The sequence below is a fragment of the Artemia sp. Qi Xiang Cuo genome, chromosome 4, assembly GCF_049724085.1.
Source record: "Artemia sp. Qi Xiang Cuo chromosome 4, ASM4972408v1, whole genome shotgun sequence".
Lineage (NCBI taxonomy): Eukaryota > Metazoa > Arthropoda > Branchiopoda > Anostraca > Artemiidae > Artemia > Artemia sp. Qi Xiang Cuo.
The window spans coordinates 86266789-86287467 of NC_142797.1; the positions used below are offsets into that span (position 1 = coordinate 86266789).

A 20679-nucleotide genomic window follows, 5' to 3' on the forward strand; every position below is an offset into this window, starting at 1 on the left:
CTACTTGTTCGCTGGTTTATAGAGAATGTTAACTGCAGTGCTTCGGAACCTACTCCTCCAAATTTGCGTCCAGAGCGATTCTCAGCAAAATACAAACTTCCGAATATGCTAATGTGTAACGCTCGATCTTTGAACAATAAAATGGACGAGCTGGAGGTGTTAATTAAGCAGAATAACGTAACCATTGCAATTATCAGCGAGTGTTGGGACATTACTGAGGAGACTGCACGGATTGAAGGTTACAGAAACTTCCTCAACACTCGACGTGACCGAGGCATTGACCGTCGCTGAGCTGGCGTAGGACTTTATATACGTGACAACTTACCACCAAAACTGTTAAGTAGCCCCAATGATTCGAGCCATGAGATTGTGTGGGTGGAGTGCAGACCGGCGAATCTGTCACGAAGATTCTCCTGCTTAATAGTTGCGTCAGTTTACTATCCAGAAAGCGCTGGGAACCGAAAAGAACTTATTGAGCACATACAAGTGTTCGTCGACAGAATGCGCCACAAGTACACTTCCCCTGCGTTTGTGATTGCTGGCGATTTCAATCAGACCAATCGTCAGTGGGTCTCAAACGTTTTGGATATGAAACAAGTAGTGAACATTCCGACTCACCAAAGTGGCAGTACTCTTGACATGATCTTTACGAACTTGGCAGATCTTTATAACGTTCCCAATCTCTAGGTCCCCTTCAGAATTCTGACCATTTTATAATTTTCTGGGAAGCACAAGCAAGTATCCCACGACCGAAACGAACAAAAACCACAATTCGGCCCATCACAATGTCTTCAATAGCTCAATTCGGTCGCTGGATTGGTACTTACGATTTTGAGAACATTTGTGCAGAGGCGAGCATTAATGTCAAAGTCAGCAAGCTGAACATGCTTCTGTTGGAAAAGTTCCACGTTTTTTTTCCAATAAAGGATATTAGAGTTTGTGACACTGACAAACCATGGATCACCCGCAACCTCAAACAGATGATGAAAACTTGCTGTGGTCTCCACAAAGCTGGAGATCAAGCGGCTGCAGCCAGTTTGCGTAACACAATTGTGAAGTTCAACAGACTAGCCCAAAGACAGTATGTAAAAGAGAAAATATCGCCATTACTGCACACTGACCCTCACAAATGTCACTCCTCGGTCAAAACCCTTGCAGGGAAATCAACGCCAAAGGACCTGAGACTACTCAAAGATGACGGCACACTGACATCAGCTACTGAAGTGAACAATTTTTCTCCGGCATATGCACCACATACCCATAAATCACAAACTCAGAAATTGAGAGTATCATTGCTGACACCAGGACTGATGAGATATGTGAAGTATCTGAATATGCCGTCTTTAAGGAACTTCAGAAACTAAAAGTAAACTGTGCGTCTTACCCTGGTGAACTCCCTGTCAAGTTGTTACGCGAGTTCTCCATCTTTCTCGCAAAGCCACTCAGCTCTATTATTAACCAGTGTTTTCACGAACAAGTGTTCCCCAGTGTTTGGAGGAGAGCTTATGTGCGCGTAATTCCAAAAGTGAAAAACCCGAAATCTTGCGACCAACTCCGCCCAATTTCGATAGTTCCGAACCTCTCTAAGGTAGCGGAATCATTTATATATCGTGAACTTATGTCACAAGTCCAGGGCTCTCTTGATCCATACCAATACAGGTGCTTGAAAGGTAGTAGTACATCTGTTTATCTTGTGCATCTGTAACACCTTATTGTCGAAGGGCTTGGCCAAGGAGGCAAAATTATAGATATCCTCATAGCTAACTATAAAAAAGCCTTTGACTTGATACACAATTATACTGCAGGGAACAATTTGAAGGTTATGGGAGCTTGCAGACATATTCTCTTATAAATAATAGATTTCTTACTCGACCGACTACAGAGTGTATATGGTCTCTACCCAGGTGATACTGATTTGGAATGGTCTGAGCTTACGTGTGGTGCCCCACAAGGAACTAAACTCGCTGCCTTGTTGTTCTTGGCAGTGATCAACTTCGTCCTTGCTGATTTTGACGAATGGTTCAAATTCGTAGATGACCTTTCCACCCTCTTAAAATACCTCATTGAGAAGTCTCAAACCGTTCCCCAGTTCAGTGAATCATTTATCGACAACTTTAGAGACCAGTGTTCTGAAAACAGCCTCCAAATCAACGAAACGAAGACCAAAATTCTTCGATTTAACCATCTCAAAAGGTATTTTCAGTGCCCCCTCCTCCATACCAAAGCGTATCGTCGGCAGTTATTCTCGGTGTTACGTTCAGCGTTGACTGTTCGTTTAGCCTCCACGTCTAAGAGGTAGTGAAAAGGCGAACTGTGCCATGCGTACCCTTTTACTGATGCGAAGATTTGGTTTTTCAGTGCCACAATTGAAAACAGCCTACCTGACATATATTCGCCCGATATTAGAGCATGCGTGCCATGTATGGGGTCCACAGGTTCAGAACACTGCCTATATGAGCGAAGTACTCGAATCTGTCCAGAAAAGAGCAGTGAAGGCCATACTGTCTGATCAGTACACCGATTACGAATCAGCACTGTCTCAACTAAATTTGCCGTCACTCCACGATCGCCATTTTCAACTTATCTGTAAATTTGGCCAGTTTCTTCTGACAAGTGATAAACACAGATATATATTACCCCCAATGCTGACAAAAAAAGTAACTACAAGATCAAAAGCAACAAAGCTAGCCCAGCCCAAGTGTTGCACTAATCACTTCAGCAATTCGTCTGTGCCTTTTTATGTTTCTGTCTACAATAAGTGACATGTGTATTAATTTTTTGTGTCTTTGTTTACTTTGTAAATAATAGCGCGATTTAGTCGGGATTTAAACCCTGACTACGAAAGCTTTTATGTTAACAAATGATTCTGATATAGTGTTGTTCTTCAGTGCATTCATATGGTTACTATTGTTTCAGCTTATTTGTGTTTTTGGAAATCTTTTTTCACAAATTGAGCTATTTAGGATTTTTCTGAATGTGTCTTTCAATGATAAATATTAAAATGTAATTATTTTTTTCTTGTACACACTAAGTGTCATTATTTTAAGAAATATTGGATGAATTTTAGATGTTTCAGACGAAAAAAATCCAAAATAAATGCACAAAAACTATGGGCACAACTGCAAACACTTGATTTCATTCTTGAAATCAGCATACAAAACTTGTTCAGGATGTTTTTTTTAATACTAAAAAACAACTAAAAAAATGACAACTTTAAAATTCTGCTAAAACATGCATTTTGAAAACTATAACACAAAACTCTAGGTAGCAAAACTCTTACTATATTCAACTAAATTCAGCATAAAAAAACATATTATACTTAACGATTTTTGCAATTGTGCAAGGAAAGAGTGAAATTTTATTTTCTAGAACTGTTTTATGAAATTTTTCATTTTAGGCTTTTATATTAATTATACTAATTTAAATACTAAGAATAGTTTAATAAATCAACTTCCACTGTTAAGTTTACTTTTGGTGATTTTACATAGTTATATTTGCAATCTGTTGTATGTCATCATATGTGTATAGGAATATTATATATATTATTATTGTAAAGCGTAAGCTCTTCAACTGTCTGTCACATTTTTACTAGCTTAAAATAGCTAAATAAGGAAAAAGAAAATAGCAAAATTTGGCCTACTCACTTGACTTTATATGAGCAAAGGTTTTCATTAATGATGGACCATACAACCTGAAAAGACAAAGGTGGTGAAGCATAATTTTAAATTTAAAAAGAACATAATAAAACATTGAAATCAGAAGCAAACTAGAAATTCTTTCCAATCAAACAGTTTGTGGTAATGAACTGTAAGTAAGGAGCGACCTGGCTCAATAATAACCGACACTCTAAAAACGGAATTTTTATACCAATAGATAGGCTTACATGAAAAGAAACAGATTTTTATGCTGATTTCAAATATATAAGTATCATTAAGTTTAGTCTTACCCATCAAAAGTATAGCACCTGAGAAAAGTTGCCTTATTTTGGAAAAAAGGGGGAAACACCCCCTAAAACTCATAGAAACTAATTGAAAATCAGACCATCAGATTCAGAGAAACCTTCTATAGAAGTTTCAAGCTTCTATATGCAAAAATATGGAATTTTGTATTTTTTTGCCAGAAGAAGGCAACTAGGCCCCCTCCCATGCTCTTTTTTTCCAACAGTCACCCAATCAAAATTTTGAGATAGACATTTTGTTCAGCATGGTCGAAAAATATAATAATTATGTCTTTTAGGATGATTTAATCCCCTACAGTCCCCAGGGGAAGGACTGCAAGTTATGAACTTTGCCCAATGTTTACATATAGTATTGGTTATTGGGAAGTATACAGAAGTTGGCTATCTCAAAATTTTGATTGGATGTGTTTGGGGAAATGATGGGCGGGGGGGGGGCTATTTGCCCTCCAATCACTTTCGACAATTAAAAAGAGCACTAGCCCTTTGAATTTCCATTTAATTGAGCCTTTTTTGAAGTCTCTACAACAATACCTTCTATGAAAAACCTTATATTCCCACAGGGCATCACTTACAACCTTTGCCCTGAGGGTTGTGGGGGAATATCCTCCTCAAAAAAATATTTTCTATTAGTAAATCAACAATTCTGAACAAAATAAATATCTAAAAATTTTGATTCGATGTTTTTGGGGGAATGATGGGCGAGGGGGGACTTGAGGCGCTAAACACAATGTTGACTATTAAATGGTGCATATCCATTCGGATTTTACGTCGTCTGAGACATCTTGTAAGTTTCGACTACAACATTCTCAATAAAAACCTTGACTGCCCCAGGGCCTTAACTAAAATATATTCTCCGAGGGTTTCGGGGGAGTTCCCTTCTCAAAAACATATTTTCCATCAGGAAATCAACTGCGCTGAACAATATGGCTATCTCAAAATTTTGATTGGATGTGTTTGGGGGAATGATGGGCGTGGGGGGGGGCTAGTTGCCCTCCAATCACTTCTGACTATTAAAAAGGGCACTAGCAAGGACTGCAAGTTATGAACTTTGCCCAATGTTTACATATAGTATTGGTTATTGGGAAGTATACAGAAGTTTTCAGGGGGGATTTTTCTGGTAGTTGGGGGGGGGGGCTTACGTGGGAGGATCTTTCCATGGAGGAAGTTTTCATGGGAGAAGGGACATTGCTTTGAAGGGGGCACCAGATTTCCCAGCATTATTTGAAAAACGATCTGAAATTCAATAAAAAAAAAAACAAGTTTTCAACTGAAAAACTTCTCAACTGAACTTTTCAACATCAAAACTTATAACAAATGGAAACTATTACACATATGATTGGGTTTGCTCCCTAGTCAATACCTCGCTATTTACGCTAAAGTTTTTATAGTACTTTCATAAGAGCTACTTATTCTAACTAACAGCCTTTGTGATTAAGATGTCATTCTTAAAGAATTGAAAAAAAAATCGAATTTTAGTGTGAAAAGCTAGGTATCGACTAAGGGGCAAACCCCCTAATATAAATAACAAAATATACAAATATAGAAGTTTGTTATGTAAGTTAATTCGTAAGTTACATATATTTATTACTAATCATTCTAATCATAATATATTTATTCAGTTGTTATTCAGTTTTTGGACAGTTAACATCTTAAATAAAAAGTATATTTCATGGATTACCTGTTTACATGTGGTAACCTAGACGAGGAGTCAATTGATTTTTGCATGGAATGAAAGAAATGTGCTATGCTAATAACAGATTACACAAGTAACAAATGACCCTGGAAAACATGTTCCTGTATTTTGAAGATTGTGGTTGTGCAATCATTCCGTTAATATAGTTAATAGAAGTGGGTTAGTAATGGCCAGTGACATGAATAAATAAATAATAACCAAGCCATGATGATGTCACAGTAAATATGAAAATATAAAGAACTTTTGAACCACGTGGCATATATTGGTTGAAGATTGTTTTTTTTTTGGAAATTTATTTGCCATAATTGCCCATGAGAATTAGGAGTAAGAGAAATGATAAGAAAGTAAAGACTGATGGTGATAATGAGAGTGGTGACAAATCAAATGAAAGCCTAACATCAACCCCAAAAACTCTAGCAGGGAAGAAAAGGCCTTTGCCAGAAGATTCTATTCTGGATTTGAGTGGTGAATGCTTACAACAAGAATGTAAGAAAACAACTGCAGAAAATATTGTAAGAATTTTGGAGCTATTTTAAACTTTACAATCAGATGTAAAAGAAATTAGAGAGTCCCTTCATAGTGTGAAGACTGATGTTCAAAATATACAGAAAACTGTTGGTGAATTGGGAGAAAGATGCACACGTGTAGAAGCTGATACAAGAGAAACAAATAATCAGGTAGATAGTTTGAAGTCTAAGATGGAAAATCAGGATAAACTCGTGAATGATTTATTTGCCCAAGTTACATCATTAAAAATCAGTCACTTGTGTTGCAGCATACAGAAAGAAAAAACAACATATTGTTCTGGAATGTGAGGACTGAATCTTTGTCAGATGTGAAAAATACCATTAAAAGGGTGCTAAATGAGGGATTAGATATGGAAGTGAAGAATATTCCACCATTTTCAGTGGTACAAGAAGCAAGTAACTCAAAACAAAATCAAAGTTACTTGATTATCTTTTGATCAAAATCAAAGTTACTGATTATAAGGGCCAATATGCATTATGAAAAATGCAAAGAAATTAAGAGGAAAGGATTTGCAGTTTGGAAAACCAGTTTTTATTAGTGATGATGTTAGTAAAATATGTGCCAAATTAGAAAGGAACAGGTGGTGAAAAGAAAATATTAGATGGAGAGAGGTGTTGAGTGCTGGATACCACCCATGATACCACCAGTTCTTTCTATTAAATCTGCAGGTAACGTTGAAAAGGTTGAATGGTTCAAAGCATTAAAAAATGTAAATAGTGGTTTTGAGCTAGTTATTTATAGTGTTGGAATTTTTTTTAGAGGTTATATGAAAAGTTACTAATTATTATTATTTTTATTAAATTTAGGTTATTAAATTTAGGTTTGCTTATAATTGAAGTTGTGAGCCATATTAAGCCCACTGAATTTTCATTTTGGGAGTTGATATGTGTATACATATTGACGAGTTTGTTTATTTGTTTTGTTTAACTTATGTTCTTATGTTTATTTTTTTATGATAATTAATACGTCCTTGGATGTGGTAAGATGTTATTTGGGGAAGTTATGGTTCTCTACTCCTCCTTTGGCTTTCTCTTGCCCATATTTGATTTTGGATAATGGTTAATTTAACTAGTAGGTTGACGGAACTTGAAAGGAGCCCACTGGATGTGTGGATTGATAGATGGTTTTCTGCATTTGGACTATGATGTAAGTGAGAATGTTGGATGTTTGGATTTCCAGTATGTTTTTTGTGTGAGATGTGTGATTGGAAGAATATGAGCGAAATGAAGGTCTACAACATTAACTGTCAAGGGATAAACACATCATACGAGTTCCTTGATTAGTTATGTCTTAAAACAGAGCCACATATCTTGGTCCTAATGGAAACTTGGCTTAAGGATTATAATTCTACTTTATTAGAAATAGATGGTTATAATATGTATGTGCAAAATAGGATACTACACCACTGTGGTGGTTTAGCTGTATATGTAAAAAGTGAATTTAGTGTACCAATTAGGTTGGATTTAATGGTTAACAAAAATCAAATAAAAAAAACAATTTTTTTTAACTGAAAGCAAGGAACAACATTAAAACTTAAAATGAACAGAAATTATTCCGTATATGAAAGGGGCTGTCCTCTCCTCAACACCTTGTTCTTTATGCTAAAGTTTTTTATTGTTTAAAAAAAAAAGTTGTGAGATAGTCAAACTTTAGTGTAAAGAGTGAGGTGTTGAGGAGGGGACATCCCCTTTCATATACAGAATAATTTCTGTTTGTTTCAAGTTTTAACATTGTTCCTTACTTTCAGTTAAAAAAAACTTGTTTTTATTTATTCGATTTTTGAACGTTTTTGAATTAATGCAGGTTTTGATTTTGGCTCACCATACTTTTATTTGGTTAAATGGCTTTCTTGAAACTTGTTTAATTTTATTTATGAACATTTCTATTAGTAATAAATATACATAACTTACAAATTAACTTATGTAACAAACTTCTATATTCATATATTGTTAATATGTATATTACGGGGTTCACCCCCTAGTCAATACCTTGTTCTTTAAACTAAAGTTCGAATTTTGTTCCAATTCTTTAAAAATGACCTCTTAATCACAAAGGCCATTAATAAGAATAAATAGCTCTTATGAAATTTCAAAAAAATCTTTGGCTTAAAGAGCGAGGTATTGACTAGGGGGTGAACCCAATCATATACATAATATTTTCTGTTTGTTTTAAGTTTTGATGTTGCTGCTTACTTTCAGTTGAAAAATTGTTTTTTTTTATTTAATTTCTGATCTTTTTTTAAATAATGCTGGGGAATCCGGCATCCACTTCATAGAAATGTTCCTGCCCCCATGAAAACTTCCTTCATGGAAAGATCCTCTCACATAAAATTCCACATTTTTGTAGATAGGAGCTTGAAACCTCTACAGTAAGGTTCTCTGATACACTGAATATGACGGTATGATTTTCAATTATATTCTATAACTTTTAGGGGGTCTTTCCCCCTTTTTTTGAAAATCAGCCAAATTTTCTCAGGTGCATAACTTTTGATGGGTTGAGCTAAACTTGATGAAAAAAATATATTTGAAACCAGCATTAAAATCTGATTCTTTTGATGTATATATTGGTATCAAAATCCCGTGATCTAGAGTTTTGGTTACCATTGAGCTGGGTCATTCCTTACTTACAGTTTGTTACCACAAACTGTTTGATTATGAAATGAAAATTGAGTCTATGGTTCTTGATGTGAGTAATGCAAATAATAAGTTTATGGTTGTAGTAATTTATAGACCTTCGGGTAATGTTGAGGAGTTTATCAAACTGATTGATGAATTTTTGGGAATGTTGCCAAGTTCAAGAATACCATGTTTTATATGTGGGGATTTTGTTAACACAATGCTAAGTTTTGGTTTTTATCCTGCAATTAACACATGCACATGAGTGACAGAAACTTCAGAGTCCATAATTGATAATATTTTTGTAAATATCAATTATTTATGCCCTACAGTAGTTATTAATAGTGTATCTGACCATTTTGGGGTTGCAATATCTGTACCTGGAATATTTGATCAAAAACCCAATAATAGAAGTGTGCCAAAGGTGACTTTTGTGGATGGAAATAGGTTTTGTAGTTTAAGCAGAAGCTTAAAAGTGCACATTTTGAGTTTCTTCAGGATACTACAGGTATTGATACCAAATTTGGTAAATGGTATGAAAAATAAAATTACTATTTCAAGAGTGTTTGGAGTTTAAAGAGACAAAGCAAAAATATAAGTTGCCAATTAAACCTTGGATTACTAGCCTCAATGGAAAAAAGCCAAGTGATGTGTAAAAGGTGTGCAATTCAAGGTTCAGCATCAGATAAAGAACATTATAAAGAATGCAATAGAAAGTTAAAAAGTCTTTAAGAAAAGCAAAAATGGATTAGCCTACTATGCAAAGAAATTTAAAGATTATGAAAGAAGCCCAGCTAAAACTTGGCAACTGATTAAGTCAGTAATAAGCCCAACTAGTGAACCAATAATACCTAGCAATTTGCTGTGGGAGTTGGATAGTGGTGTAGCCAATAACTTGTGTACCCACTTTTCAGAAGTAGGGCTAAAAATATTGACATACTGTGGAGTGCATAAATGGTGATGGTACATACCAGAATTTTCTTCCTGAAGCAAGTGATACAACCATTTATCTTCAACCTGTGAGATCGCATGAACTTGAGGATATTTTAAAAAGTATGAAAAAATCAGCAGCTGGAATGGAATTTATAACTTTTCAAATAGTTCAAATTACCCAATTATATATAGTCATCTGTTGTACCTTTTTAATCAATGTTTTGAATTTGGAGTGTACCCTAATTGCTTGAAAAGTGCTTTGGTTATTCCTCTGTATAAAGGAGGTGATAAGGAAGATATGAAAAACTACTGTCCAATATCTCTACTTCCAGTGATTTCTTGTATTTTTGAGAAATTGATTTACAGACAACTGATGGATTATTTTGAAAAAGATGTTTCTTTCACTCTAGTAAATTTGGTTTTAGAAAAAATATGTCTACAGAGCATGCTTTATTATTTTTGACAACATTTGTTAACAATTGCCTAGATTCAGGTTCAAAGGTGGGTTCAATTTTTCTAGATATTATTAAGGCTAAAAACTGTGTTGAGCATAAGATTTTATTGGCTAAACTTGAAAATGCTGGAATTTGTTTTAAAAGTCTGAAATTGATTGCTTCATTTCTTGAAGGAAGACTGCAAAGAGTACAGCTGGGCACAGTCCTGTCAGAAGAGATGGTAGTAAAGTGTGGTGTGCCACAGGAGAATGTTTTGGGTCCCCTATTATTTCTTGTGTACATTAATGATCTATATGGATGCCTGAAACAACTGTCAACTCCAAGGTACAATGACAGCCCAGTGCAAGCAATACTTCCAGGTTTTGCTGATGATACTCAGTTTAAAATGGCTGCAAAAACAGAAGCGGATTTGAAAAATGGCATGAAACAAGGAATGGTGATAATCAAGAGATGGATGCAAGTGAACAAAGTGCTTGTTAATCAGAAGAAAACAATGTTCATGTTGTATGGCAGAAGAGCAAATTACTATCCATGGATTGAAGAAATTGAGTTAGTAAATGGAAGTATAAAACAGACAAGTATTGTAAGGTATCTTGGTGTAATGGTAGATGAATGCCTAAGTTTTAAAGATCATATTGCATTTACAAGTACTAAATTAGCAAAAAATGTTGGAACTCTGCAGAAGCTGAAAAAATTTTTCCCAAAAAGGTTATTAGAATGTTGTATTTTTCTCTTATTGATCCATATTTGCTGTACTGTGTTACAGTTTGGTCATCAATGTCCACTAGCCATTTGTATCCACTCTGTGTGTTACAAAATAAAACCGTACAAGATTTGACCAATGACTTGTCCCAAAATTTAGTAAGATTGAGGTGTCACCAAATAAATATTTTACCATTTCATGGTGTGGTTAAATTTTATGTAAATTTATTTAGGTACAAATTTGTTCTTATTTGTTACCAGCATATTTTTTGGAATTTTATAATGAAAGGGAACATAGTTATGAAACTAGAAATGTTGAACTAGTTAGAATTATGGTTCCAGTTACTACCAGATCAAAATTTTCTATCAGGTATATTGGTCCTGAAGTCTGGAACAGGCTTCTGGCAGAAGTAAAAGGTAAGAAGGCTTTTGAGGAATTGTGTGCTTCTTTCTGAAGTATTTACCAGTTTTAACCAGTATTGTAGACATGGATTAAGTGATTGATTTGGGAGTAAGTATATGCTTGTGGGTGTTAAAAGAGAAATTGATTTGTGTGTTGATTGAGGTGATTTTTGGTATGTGAAAGGAAGCATGATGAATCACAGAGTATGAGTGTAGAATTCCTTTAAGTTAGGAATTCCATTATTTCCTATGGTTTTATTTAGATAATTGGCACTTGTATTTGCTTAATCTTGATCTGTCACTAGTAACTCATTATTATACACTACAGAGGGGTTGGAGTTCCTGGGTGGGGGTTTGCTTTGCATTTGTTTAATGAACCCATAGACCTTGCTTACTGGTTTATAGAAATCCAAATTTTCAATTAACTCTTCCCAGTTCATTTTCTTGGCTTGTGAAATCACTCTCTTAAATGCTGCATAAGCTCTTTTCACCTCAATATAGTTGTATATTGTTGATACTTGTTCATATTCATTTTTCCTTCCTAGATATTTTGTTTTAGCTGCATAACAATTTTTGTTTCACCATGTAAATGAATTCCTTTGTCCCTTATATTATTATAAGCATTCAGTGGCCAGTGTTTACCCCCCTGGAAAATGCCCTTAATATGTTACCTTAATACAGAAAATACATTAATGTATTGTTTCATTTAAGTGCTTTATGAAGATTGCAGATAAAAGTTTATATTATTTGTGTCTTTCATTTATGTTATTTTACTATGTTCATGGTCATATATTTGGCTTTAAAATACACTTCTCTATCTATCTATCTAATATGCAAAATACTTGTACCAAACACATTTTGCATGCAGACCCACTATACTTTACCCCCCCCCCTAATATGCAAATCTATAGCCACAATTTATTTCTAAAGTAACAAAGAAACTAACATAAAAACTGGTGTGTTCTTGAATTTAACACAGTGTAAACTTGAGTGAGTGGCACATAATACACAAATACCAAAATTCCTCTCCCCTACAGAAATAAAAAAATAAAACTCAAACAAAATTCTCAAATTTGGAAAGCCTTATTTTTTACAGGGAGGTATTTTCTGTGTGGGGGGGGGGTATTTTTTGCAGGGGGTTAAAAGCCTAGAACCCTGGAAAATCTTCACTTTTTCATCAACACATTGCTCCCTTTCTATGACAGCCAAAATATCTTTTTGTTCAAGAAGTTCTTTAAACTTTCTCCAATCTGCCTTCTTGATTTGAAACTTAGTAATCTTGTTTGTCTCAAATTTATCAGAAATCTCAAATCAACCATCACAATGATTTAATACCATAAGGGCATGATCACTAAACAAAGCTGTATTTACTAAGGTTGACACAGTTGCTGATGTCACTAGATCTGCACTAGTGAAAGTCAAGTCTATAGTAGTGGAAACTCCTGTGATAGAATTTATTTGGGTTGGAAGCCCTTTTGGTGCAATTAAACATATATTATTTTCCAGTAATATATATTCAAGGCTTTTACCTGAAGACTTAAAAAAATCATAATTAAAATTCCCTATTATAGGGAATAAAATTCCCTATTAAAACAACCTGTTCTGCATTTGGTATTTTATCAAGCAGTAAATTTTTACCAAATCATTTTATTGACTTATGAATAAAGTGAATATACCACTTGATGCCTTTTTTTATGCTCTTTACAATTATAATAATCATTTTTGTTGGAAATGAATTTTAACACCCCCTTATATATATATACCAATTCAGGGTATATTTGCACATTGGGGGGGGGGAGGCAAATTTTATTTCTGATGTAAATGGGAGGTAAGTTTAAACTTTACCCCACCCCCCTAATGTGCGTTCACAACTTTGCTCAATCCCAATTTATAAGGTTTTAAAGATATGCAAATACATTTCCTAAATTTTGGAAATAAACTATTTATATGTCTTAAAATTCTGCTCAAATAACTGAAATTGCATTTTCACAGCTAAAGCCAGAGAAAAAGAAACTGATAACTGAAAATTAAGGTAAATTGTTGTTTTGTCAAAATTTCATTGGGTATAGACCTGTCATGTAGGCAAATTTCATGACCCTCTAGAGGGAGAAGGAGTGGAGGTAGGTACTTCAAAATACCTTCCCGGGACATACTTTAGCCTGTAGACCCATCCCTGAAAGTCTCATTGTCCTAACCTAACCCCTTCCCAAGATAGCCAAAAGTAGCTAAAGTAGAATTTTAGCGGAAAATTTTCTGACAAAAATGATTATTATATTTGGAAAGAGCATAAAAAAAGGCATCAAGTGGTATATTCAATTTATTTATAAGTCAATAATATGATTTAGTAAAAATTTACCAATCAAGTAGCTTATTTATTATGCTACCAATATCTTTATTATTCAAATTTGAGTTGTAAACAATTTATAACAATTTGAGTTAAGTCTGTTAATATAGGCCTACCTCTTCATATATAGGTAGTGGGTCTCCATTAAATGATTATATCTAAACCTGAAGTCTGACAAGAGAATATGTTACACCATCTAATTCCAACCCCTGAAGTAGTTCAAATGTGGCGTGGAGAAAGAGTAGAAGGAGTGGTCTATGCTAGGACAGGTATATAGACATAGGATGTTAGCCTATTTAATGCATAAATGAGATAGCCTATATCCTAAGTTAATATCTGGTCCTATTAGGGGGGAGGATGTAAACTTTTGTCACAGTAGCAACAGTTCTATTTACAAAGACTGTTGGTTGGAAAATTGAATGGTAGGCTATTGTCTTCATTGATTGAATGCCAGTAGGCCTATATGTATAGGCCTACAGTGAGAACAGCTAGGCTAGATAGACATATTAGGGTAAGACACCCAGTAGTCGGCCACCTGCCTATTCTTGGACAGAATGTAACTAACAGGGAACCTACCTCTAAGCTAATGTGCTTAGAAAGTTTTTATACATAGCTGGTTTCCCTGGGCACTATTATATAGCCATATGGATATCTAATAGTGACCCGGGCAACCAGCGATGTATAAAAACTTTCTAGCATTATAAACTTTCTAAGCACATTAGCCTAGAGGTAGGTTCCCTGTTAGTTACATTCTGTCCGAGAATAGGCAGGTGGCCGACTACTGGGTGTCTTACCCTATTTCAAAATTATTTTAACTGTTGATGAAAATTAACATGATAATAACATGAAAATAACATTAACAGAATCTGTCTGGGTAGTGGGCAGGGGCGTCCTGAGGCGGGGACGCGCTGCCCCTCCAACAGTTTTTGCATTCAGTAAAATATTCACTGAAGGCAAAAATGTTGGCAGAAAATTTGCAAAATTGCCTGAAATTTAGCAAAATTCTTGATTTCTTCAGAAAATTCGGCATAAATCAGGTATCAATTTGGTAAAATTATGGAGATCGCCGCCCCCCTGCCCCCAATGAAATGAGTCTTGGGACACCCCTGGTAGTGGGTAGCCTAGCTATCCTAAAGCCCACTTCCTTATCTTAGGGTTTTTTGTAGCTGGTATTCAGCCTACGGCTACGTTTGCCCTTAATAGGAGGGGATGTATGATTTTGTCGCGGTAGTTTAGCAACAATTTTGTGTAAAAGTGTTCATTGGAAAACTGAATGGTAGCTTCTTTGTTATTAGCCCAATTGTTTTTTTTTTCTTCAGAAGAATCCATAGAAGAGTGTAATCTTACTATTTCCTTGCGCCTGCTAATGTGGCAAATATAGCACCGGACTAACTAATACTTACATCATCAGACATCCCAAGATCTTATTAATTTTCAAAAATATTAAAAACGTGGTTTTTAGTCCTTTCTTTTCTTGACAATGATAATGATGCATAAGTTTGAAATCCCATAATGCCGCATTTCCATTTAATGGGCTCAGCACACGTAGCTGATTTGAGGAACCGATTTCAGCATTAGTTGACAAATGATAATGGTAAGAAAAATTTATTAAAAGAAAAATTTATTGCGTGAAATTTTCAAAACTAAAATCATGGATGCAAATATTCAACAGGAGTTTATTAATGATTGCATGATTAATCTCAGCTCAGTAGCCGGGTCTTTCACCACATACGTCTCTGGCTGACTATTTTCTATTTATTTGTATCCCTATTTCTTTCTGATGATCACGATGAAAATCGGCGCTGATTTTGTATATTGGTGCCAAAAACTAGAAAATGTTTCAAGCTCAAATCGACGCCGATTTCTTGTAAAATCGGCGCTGATTTGGAAATCAGCTACATGTGCCCAGCCCTTTACAGACAAGTGCTGCGTTTTCAGGCACCAGGTTCCAATACGGGTTAAAACCCAGCTCTGCACCAGCTGTTTTCAGAAGTCTGGGTTCTACACGAGTCTGCTATCAACCATTTTCAGCCATCGTGTTCAAACCCGGAACCAGCTTTAGTACCAAGATCAAACACGGGGTTCCCAGTAATTGGCGCTTGAATTTTAAAATGAACTACACACCCGAGTTTACATTAATGAATTTTTTTCATTAGGATGTGTTGTTCAAATTTTTTTTGTGGCCTTTGTCATTGTGCTGAAAACTATTTATAAATTCAATCTTTCACAATATGACCAATTTATGCATTTCTTTAAAATACGGTAGAAATGCAATAATAGAAACAGTTTATAAAATTTGAATTATCTTTTATGGAAAACGGGAAATATCAATGGAAATCTAAAGCACAACTAACGAACAAATATCTCTGTAATTCTTGATCTATTTTTTTCTTTCTTCTTAAACCTCAAGTTACTGGAGTCTACATCGGTTTAAAAGTTCATATTACACCCTTTTTGAAATCTTGCCTACAATCCTACCATAAAGCATTTTCAGCAGAGTGGGTTCCAACTCCGTTCTTTGGTGGTAGAACCCACATTTTAAAAACGCTTTTTGCACTACACGCGTCGAACCCGTTGTGTCTGAAAACACGGCTAAGAGAGAAATATTAACTCAGTAGAGTTATTCAACGAATGAAACCGTAAAGTAAAGCTTTTTCGTCAACACAACATTGGCACTTGTAGCTTTCAATTGGTTGACTCATTTGACATTATCTCGTCACACTTCAAATGGGAACAAATATATTTTGCATAGAGTGCGTTTACATTCGATGTTTTCTGGAAAACTGGGAGACAGGTAGCTGTCTATATTACTGCATACAATTTACACTACGTGTCTCCCAGTTTTCAATTCTCAGGTTTTCCTGTCAGTTCTTCGATCATCACGTTTGTCCTTCTAGATTTCAATTAGTGAGAAAGTATCTTCAAATAACCATGTCTGTGAGTAAGCCTCTTTATCTTTTTTGGTAATTCCCATAGCTCACTTTTCAAATTTATTGATTGATAAGTGTGCCAGAAAACGTAACAACCCCTCTTCGATTCCTGATTTTCGGCATCCCGGCCATTTATTAGCATCTTTTTATGCCGAGCCCAGAATCAGAAAAATATAACGGTAGTAGCAGTCAACACTAACTAGTTTTTCCGTATTCTGTCCAAGTTTTCCAGAAATCGCCGAATTTGGACGCAGCTATAGACTTTATGCTTGCTTCCTTTTGTATATGAAAAGCCCCCAAGCTGACTAATAGGTTATTCGTGGGCTGTTTGATATTTTTGTTGCTCAGTTGTGCCATATCCTTCGCTGAACAAAAAAACTGCTCTACTTTCTGAACATATTCATTGGGCTGTCACAGAATACTGGTCAAGTAATATGAGTCCTGTTGAATCTCGGAGAAAATTTGGATGTTGGTACCATCGATGGCTCTAGTGTGATTACCTTCGTTAATGCTCACTTTCTAACGTTCATTTTCCTACCAAACAAAAGTTTGTAAAAGAACTATCCTCTCATACCAACCATATTGACTAAGTTATGCCTCATGTTTTTTACCTTTAATTGGGATAGCTCGTAAGTACCGTTATTTATATTAAAATTTTGTGCAATGGGGTCTCTAGCTTCCATGAAAAACCATGGACCCGGTCTGCTTTGATATTGAATGCTCGATATATCCCTTTTTTTAACTTTTCTGATTCGTAGCATAGTAGAGATTATTGCTTGTTAAATCGTTATAGGAATGTCGTCTCTGCAGTTCTTAACAATATATTCTAATCTTTAGTCGCAATTCTAGTTTTCATTGTGCGATAAAAGTACAAAAAGTGCATATACCCTGTTTTAAAATTGAACAGTCAAGATAACCATCCTCAAATAGGCTTCAGGCCTTCTGTCGTGAGTTGCAACGTGAAGCCGGATTTGCTTTCCCTTGTTTCTAATATTCGCGACTAGGCGAAAGCTGACATACCGTTATTCGTGAGAAGACGAGGGTTGGCAAGACTTGAGAAGCGAATCGAGCCCGCTAGTGGTTCGTGTTTCTCGCTGGTGTTTTTTTTTTTTCGTTTAAGTTCAAATTATTATGCTCATGGCTTTAGGAAGATTTTCACGTTTGAATCTTTTCTACATATTATGATCAATTACTTAAAGAAATGAATAGTAGTTTGAAAATTTTGCAAGATAATGACTTAGATTAATTATTTATTTATTAATTCCAAAATACGGTAAGCTTTACCAAGCGTGTCGCACTAGACACTATAACAATTTATGACCACGAGTTTAAACATAAAATTGATCATAACAACGAAAACATGGTCGATTTTAAATAACTTGCTTTTTCACTTGTTGAAGTAAATCAATAAATTCGGCTAGACGAATAAATTCTCTATAATAATTTGATGTTTAAAAAGTCATACAGAAGATTATACCATTTTCCATGTTTAAAGGAAACATAATACTTTTAATTAATTTCATTTTTATTTTCCTGGCCTCCCCCAGGCCATTCAGCGTGTCCCCAGGTGGCGATAGGGGAACGCTCTACAGATATGTAGGGACCTCCATAGGTCCCTACATGTAGGGACAACCGCATGAATAAAACTATTTGGGTGTTATTAAATCAGTATTTGGGTGTTATAACTTGAATTATATGTGCTTTCGTCACACTCATTTCTTCTCAAGTTTAAAGAATAAAAATTAATTTAATGAAAAGATTGATCAGGTGGGCAGCTTCACTTACCTTGGTAGTTTTATTAATAAAGATGGTGGGAGCAGTGAAGATGTTAAAACTAGAACATCCAAAGCTCTGGGTGTTTTTTCACAATTAAAAAAAAAGTTTGGAAGAACAGGAAGATAAGTCTGCAAACCAAGATTAGAATATTAGAAGCTACAGTGATGACAGTAGTCAAATATGGCTCTGTAGCATGGACACTCCAAAATGCGGATAAATATTTGCTAGATGTTTTCCAGAGAAATTGCTTAAGCATTGTTCTGGGTACCCGGCTGACTGACCGTATTTGAAACAATAGGCTATACGAAAAATGTGGTTCAACACCGCTCTCTAGGGCGATAATGAAAGAAAGGTTGAGGTGGCTAGGGCACATTGTGCGGATGAAGGATGACAGATTGCCGAAGATTGTTCTTTTTGGCCAACCATCTAGGGCTAAACGGAAAGCAGGTCGTCCTCGTCTGGGATGGGAGGATGTCATAAAGAAAGATTTAAAGGAAATGGGAACTTCGTGGGTGGGTGTAAAAAGGGAGTCTTTCAATAGATTGGGGCAGAGGAGGAGCATGCGTAGCTGTGTTGGCCTCAGGCGGCTTGGTGCTGCAGTGAGTTGTTAGTAGTAGTAGTAGTAGTAGTAGTATGCCCTAGTCCAGCATGCCTTTCAGTCTCAAGCGTCTAATTGGAAACAAAATCTTGAGAGATCTCCCAGGATTTAAATTTTTTCTGGGGATATTTCTGATTCGAAATGAAATTACTTTTTCTCTATTGAATTTTCTCTTCCAAATGAAGCCCTACAATGTGATACAGTTGATGTCTTTGTTTTAAGTTGTGCTCCTGACATTTATGTTGCTCCATTCAATTTTTTAGTTCAGTATATCCTAAACCTAAAAGATAAGAAAATTTCAGGCATTGTCAGGGATATCACATTTTCATGATGCTCTCCCTGTTTTCCACGATAATCATATTCCTGATTAACCATACTCCTCTCTTGATTCAGTGGGTTGTCTGTGAAAAGTTGTAGCCTTTTTGTTTTCGATTGAAGATCTTTTCCAATTCCAAAGAATATGAAACTTGTCATCCAGAGCTTGTCTTCCCACCCCATAGCGGTGTCTACGAATTTTCTCAGGCGCTTTGAACTCCTTCTTATTGACCCTATGATCATAAAGTGTCATTTTTCAAAGCATCTATTTGTCTTCCAAGCGTAACTTGGTAACTTCCAAGCGTAACGCGCTGGGCTGAGAATCCGTGAATTCGGGTTCGATCCCTGGTGTGGTCAGTTTCTTAGTTTGGGACGCGGGTCAGTGGTGTGACCCTGTAAGCTTAGCCAGAGTCAACCCAGCTCTAAAATGGGTACCTGGAGAAATCTGGGGAAGGTAAACAGGAAGGGTTTGCGAAAGCATAGGTTGGCTGGCCCCCAGCCCCTCATTGCACTTCCTGGCTGAAGGGCCACGAAACGGAGATCAGCACCGCCGGTTTGGACCTTAAGGGTCTAGTGCCGCATCCTTTACTTATCCTTTAACTTGGTTATACTCACTCTTTGTCTGCTATTGTAAGCGCATTGATTGACGGTGATTCTTCAAGTGAAAGTTCTGTGTGGCAGATTACAATGCACGTAAAGTTTTCGGCTATGTGATTCATGCCGCTTTGACACTCCATACAGCAAAAACGCAGGGTTATCTCTTCTTATATTAATGTTCTCTGAGATTCATATATCGTCCAAAGTGGATGGCGCTTATATCAGCCGCTCACCTTTTCTCCATAAAGCGGCTCCTGACATTTTTATTGGGGTTGAGAAAGCTATCCATCAAGGTGATGTTTCTTCCTCTTCACTCTTCAGCAATAGTGCTCTTGGTATACAATGTGCTCTCTCGTCTTTCCTCTTCACTCTTAAGCAATAGTGCTCTTGGTATACAATGTGCTCTCTCGTCTTTCCTCTTCACTCTTCAGCAATAGTGCTCTTGGTATACAATGTGCTCTCTCGTCTTCTTTGTCACGAACAAACCAACGCCAATCCTTGAAACTCTTTAAGTCTGTTGCACCGCAAAATTGTTTATGCGTCAAATTGTCTGGGAATATTTTTACAAGATCTGATAAGTGAAAATTCCCATCAATTTTTTTCTGCTTCGCGAAATATCTTCTTCGTTTCCTTCCTTAGACCAACAAATAAAAAATCAATTAAATCAATTAAATAAACAATCAATGCAAGCAAAACTACAATAGGTATTAATGTATAAATGAATAAATAAAGCTTAAAACGAGTAAAACTTAAATTGAATATGCAAAACAAGTTTTAGACGAACAAAAATCACTACAAACAAGAGTTTGGGTATCACCTCCTTCTCTCACTGT

The 20679-nt window shown here is 35.7% G+C and overlaps 1 protein-coding gene across 1 annotated transcript in view; it reads right to left on the minus strand.

The window, feature by feature from the left end:
• LOC148953577 (protein MAK16 homolog) overlaps positions 1 to 15102 on the minus strand; it is a 124578-nt gene extending 109476 nt beyond the window's left edge. Inside the window, exons 1-2 of the mRNA XM_089087739.1 lie at positions 15034 to 15102; positions 3645 to 3691 (exon numbers count right to left, since the gene is read on the minus strand). Coding sequence (XP_088943865.1) covers positions 3645 to 3691; positions 15034 to 15045 — 59 coding nt within the window. The 5' untranslated portion in view covers positions 15046 to 15102. The remainder of the gene's footprint in view (positions 1 to 3644; positions 3692 to 15033) is intronic.
• Between the last annotated feature and the right edge of the window lie 5577 nt (positions 15103 to 20679).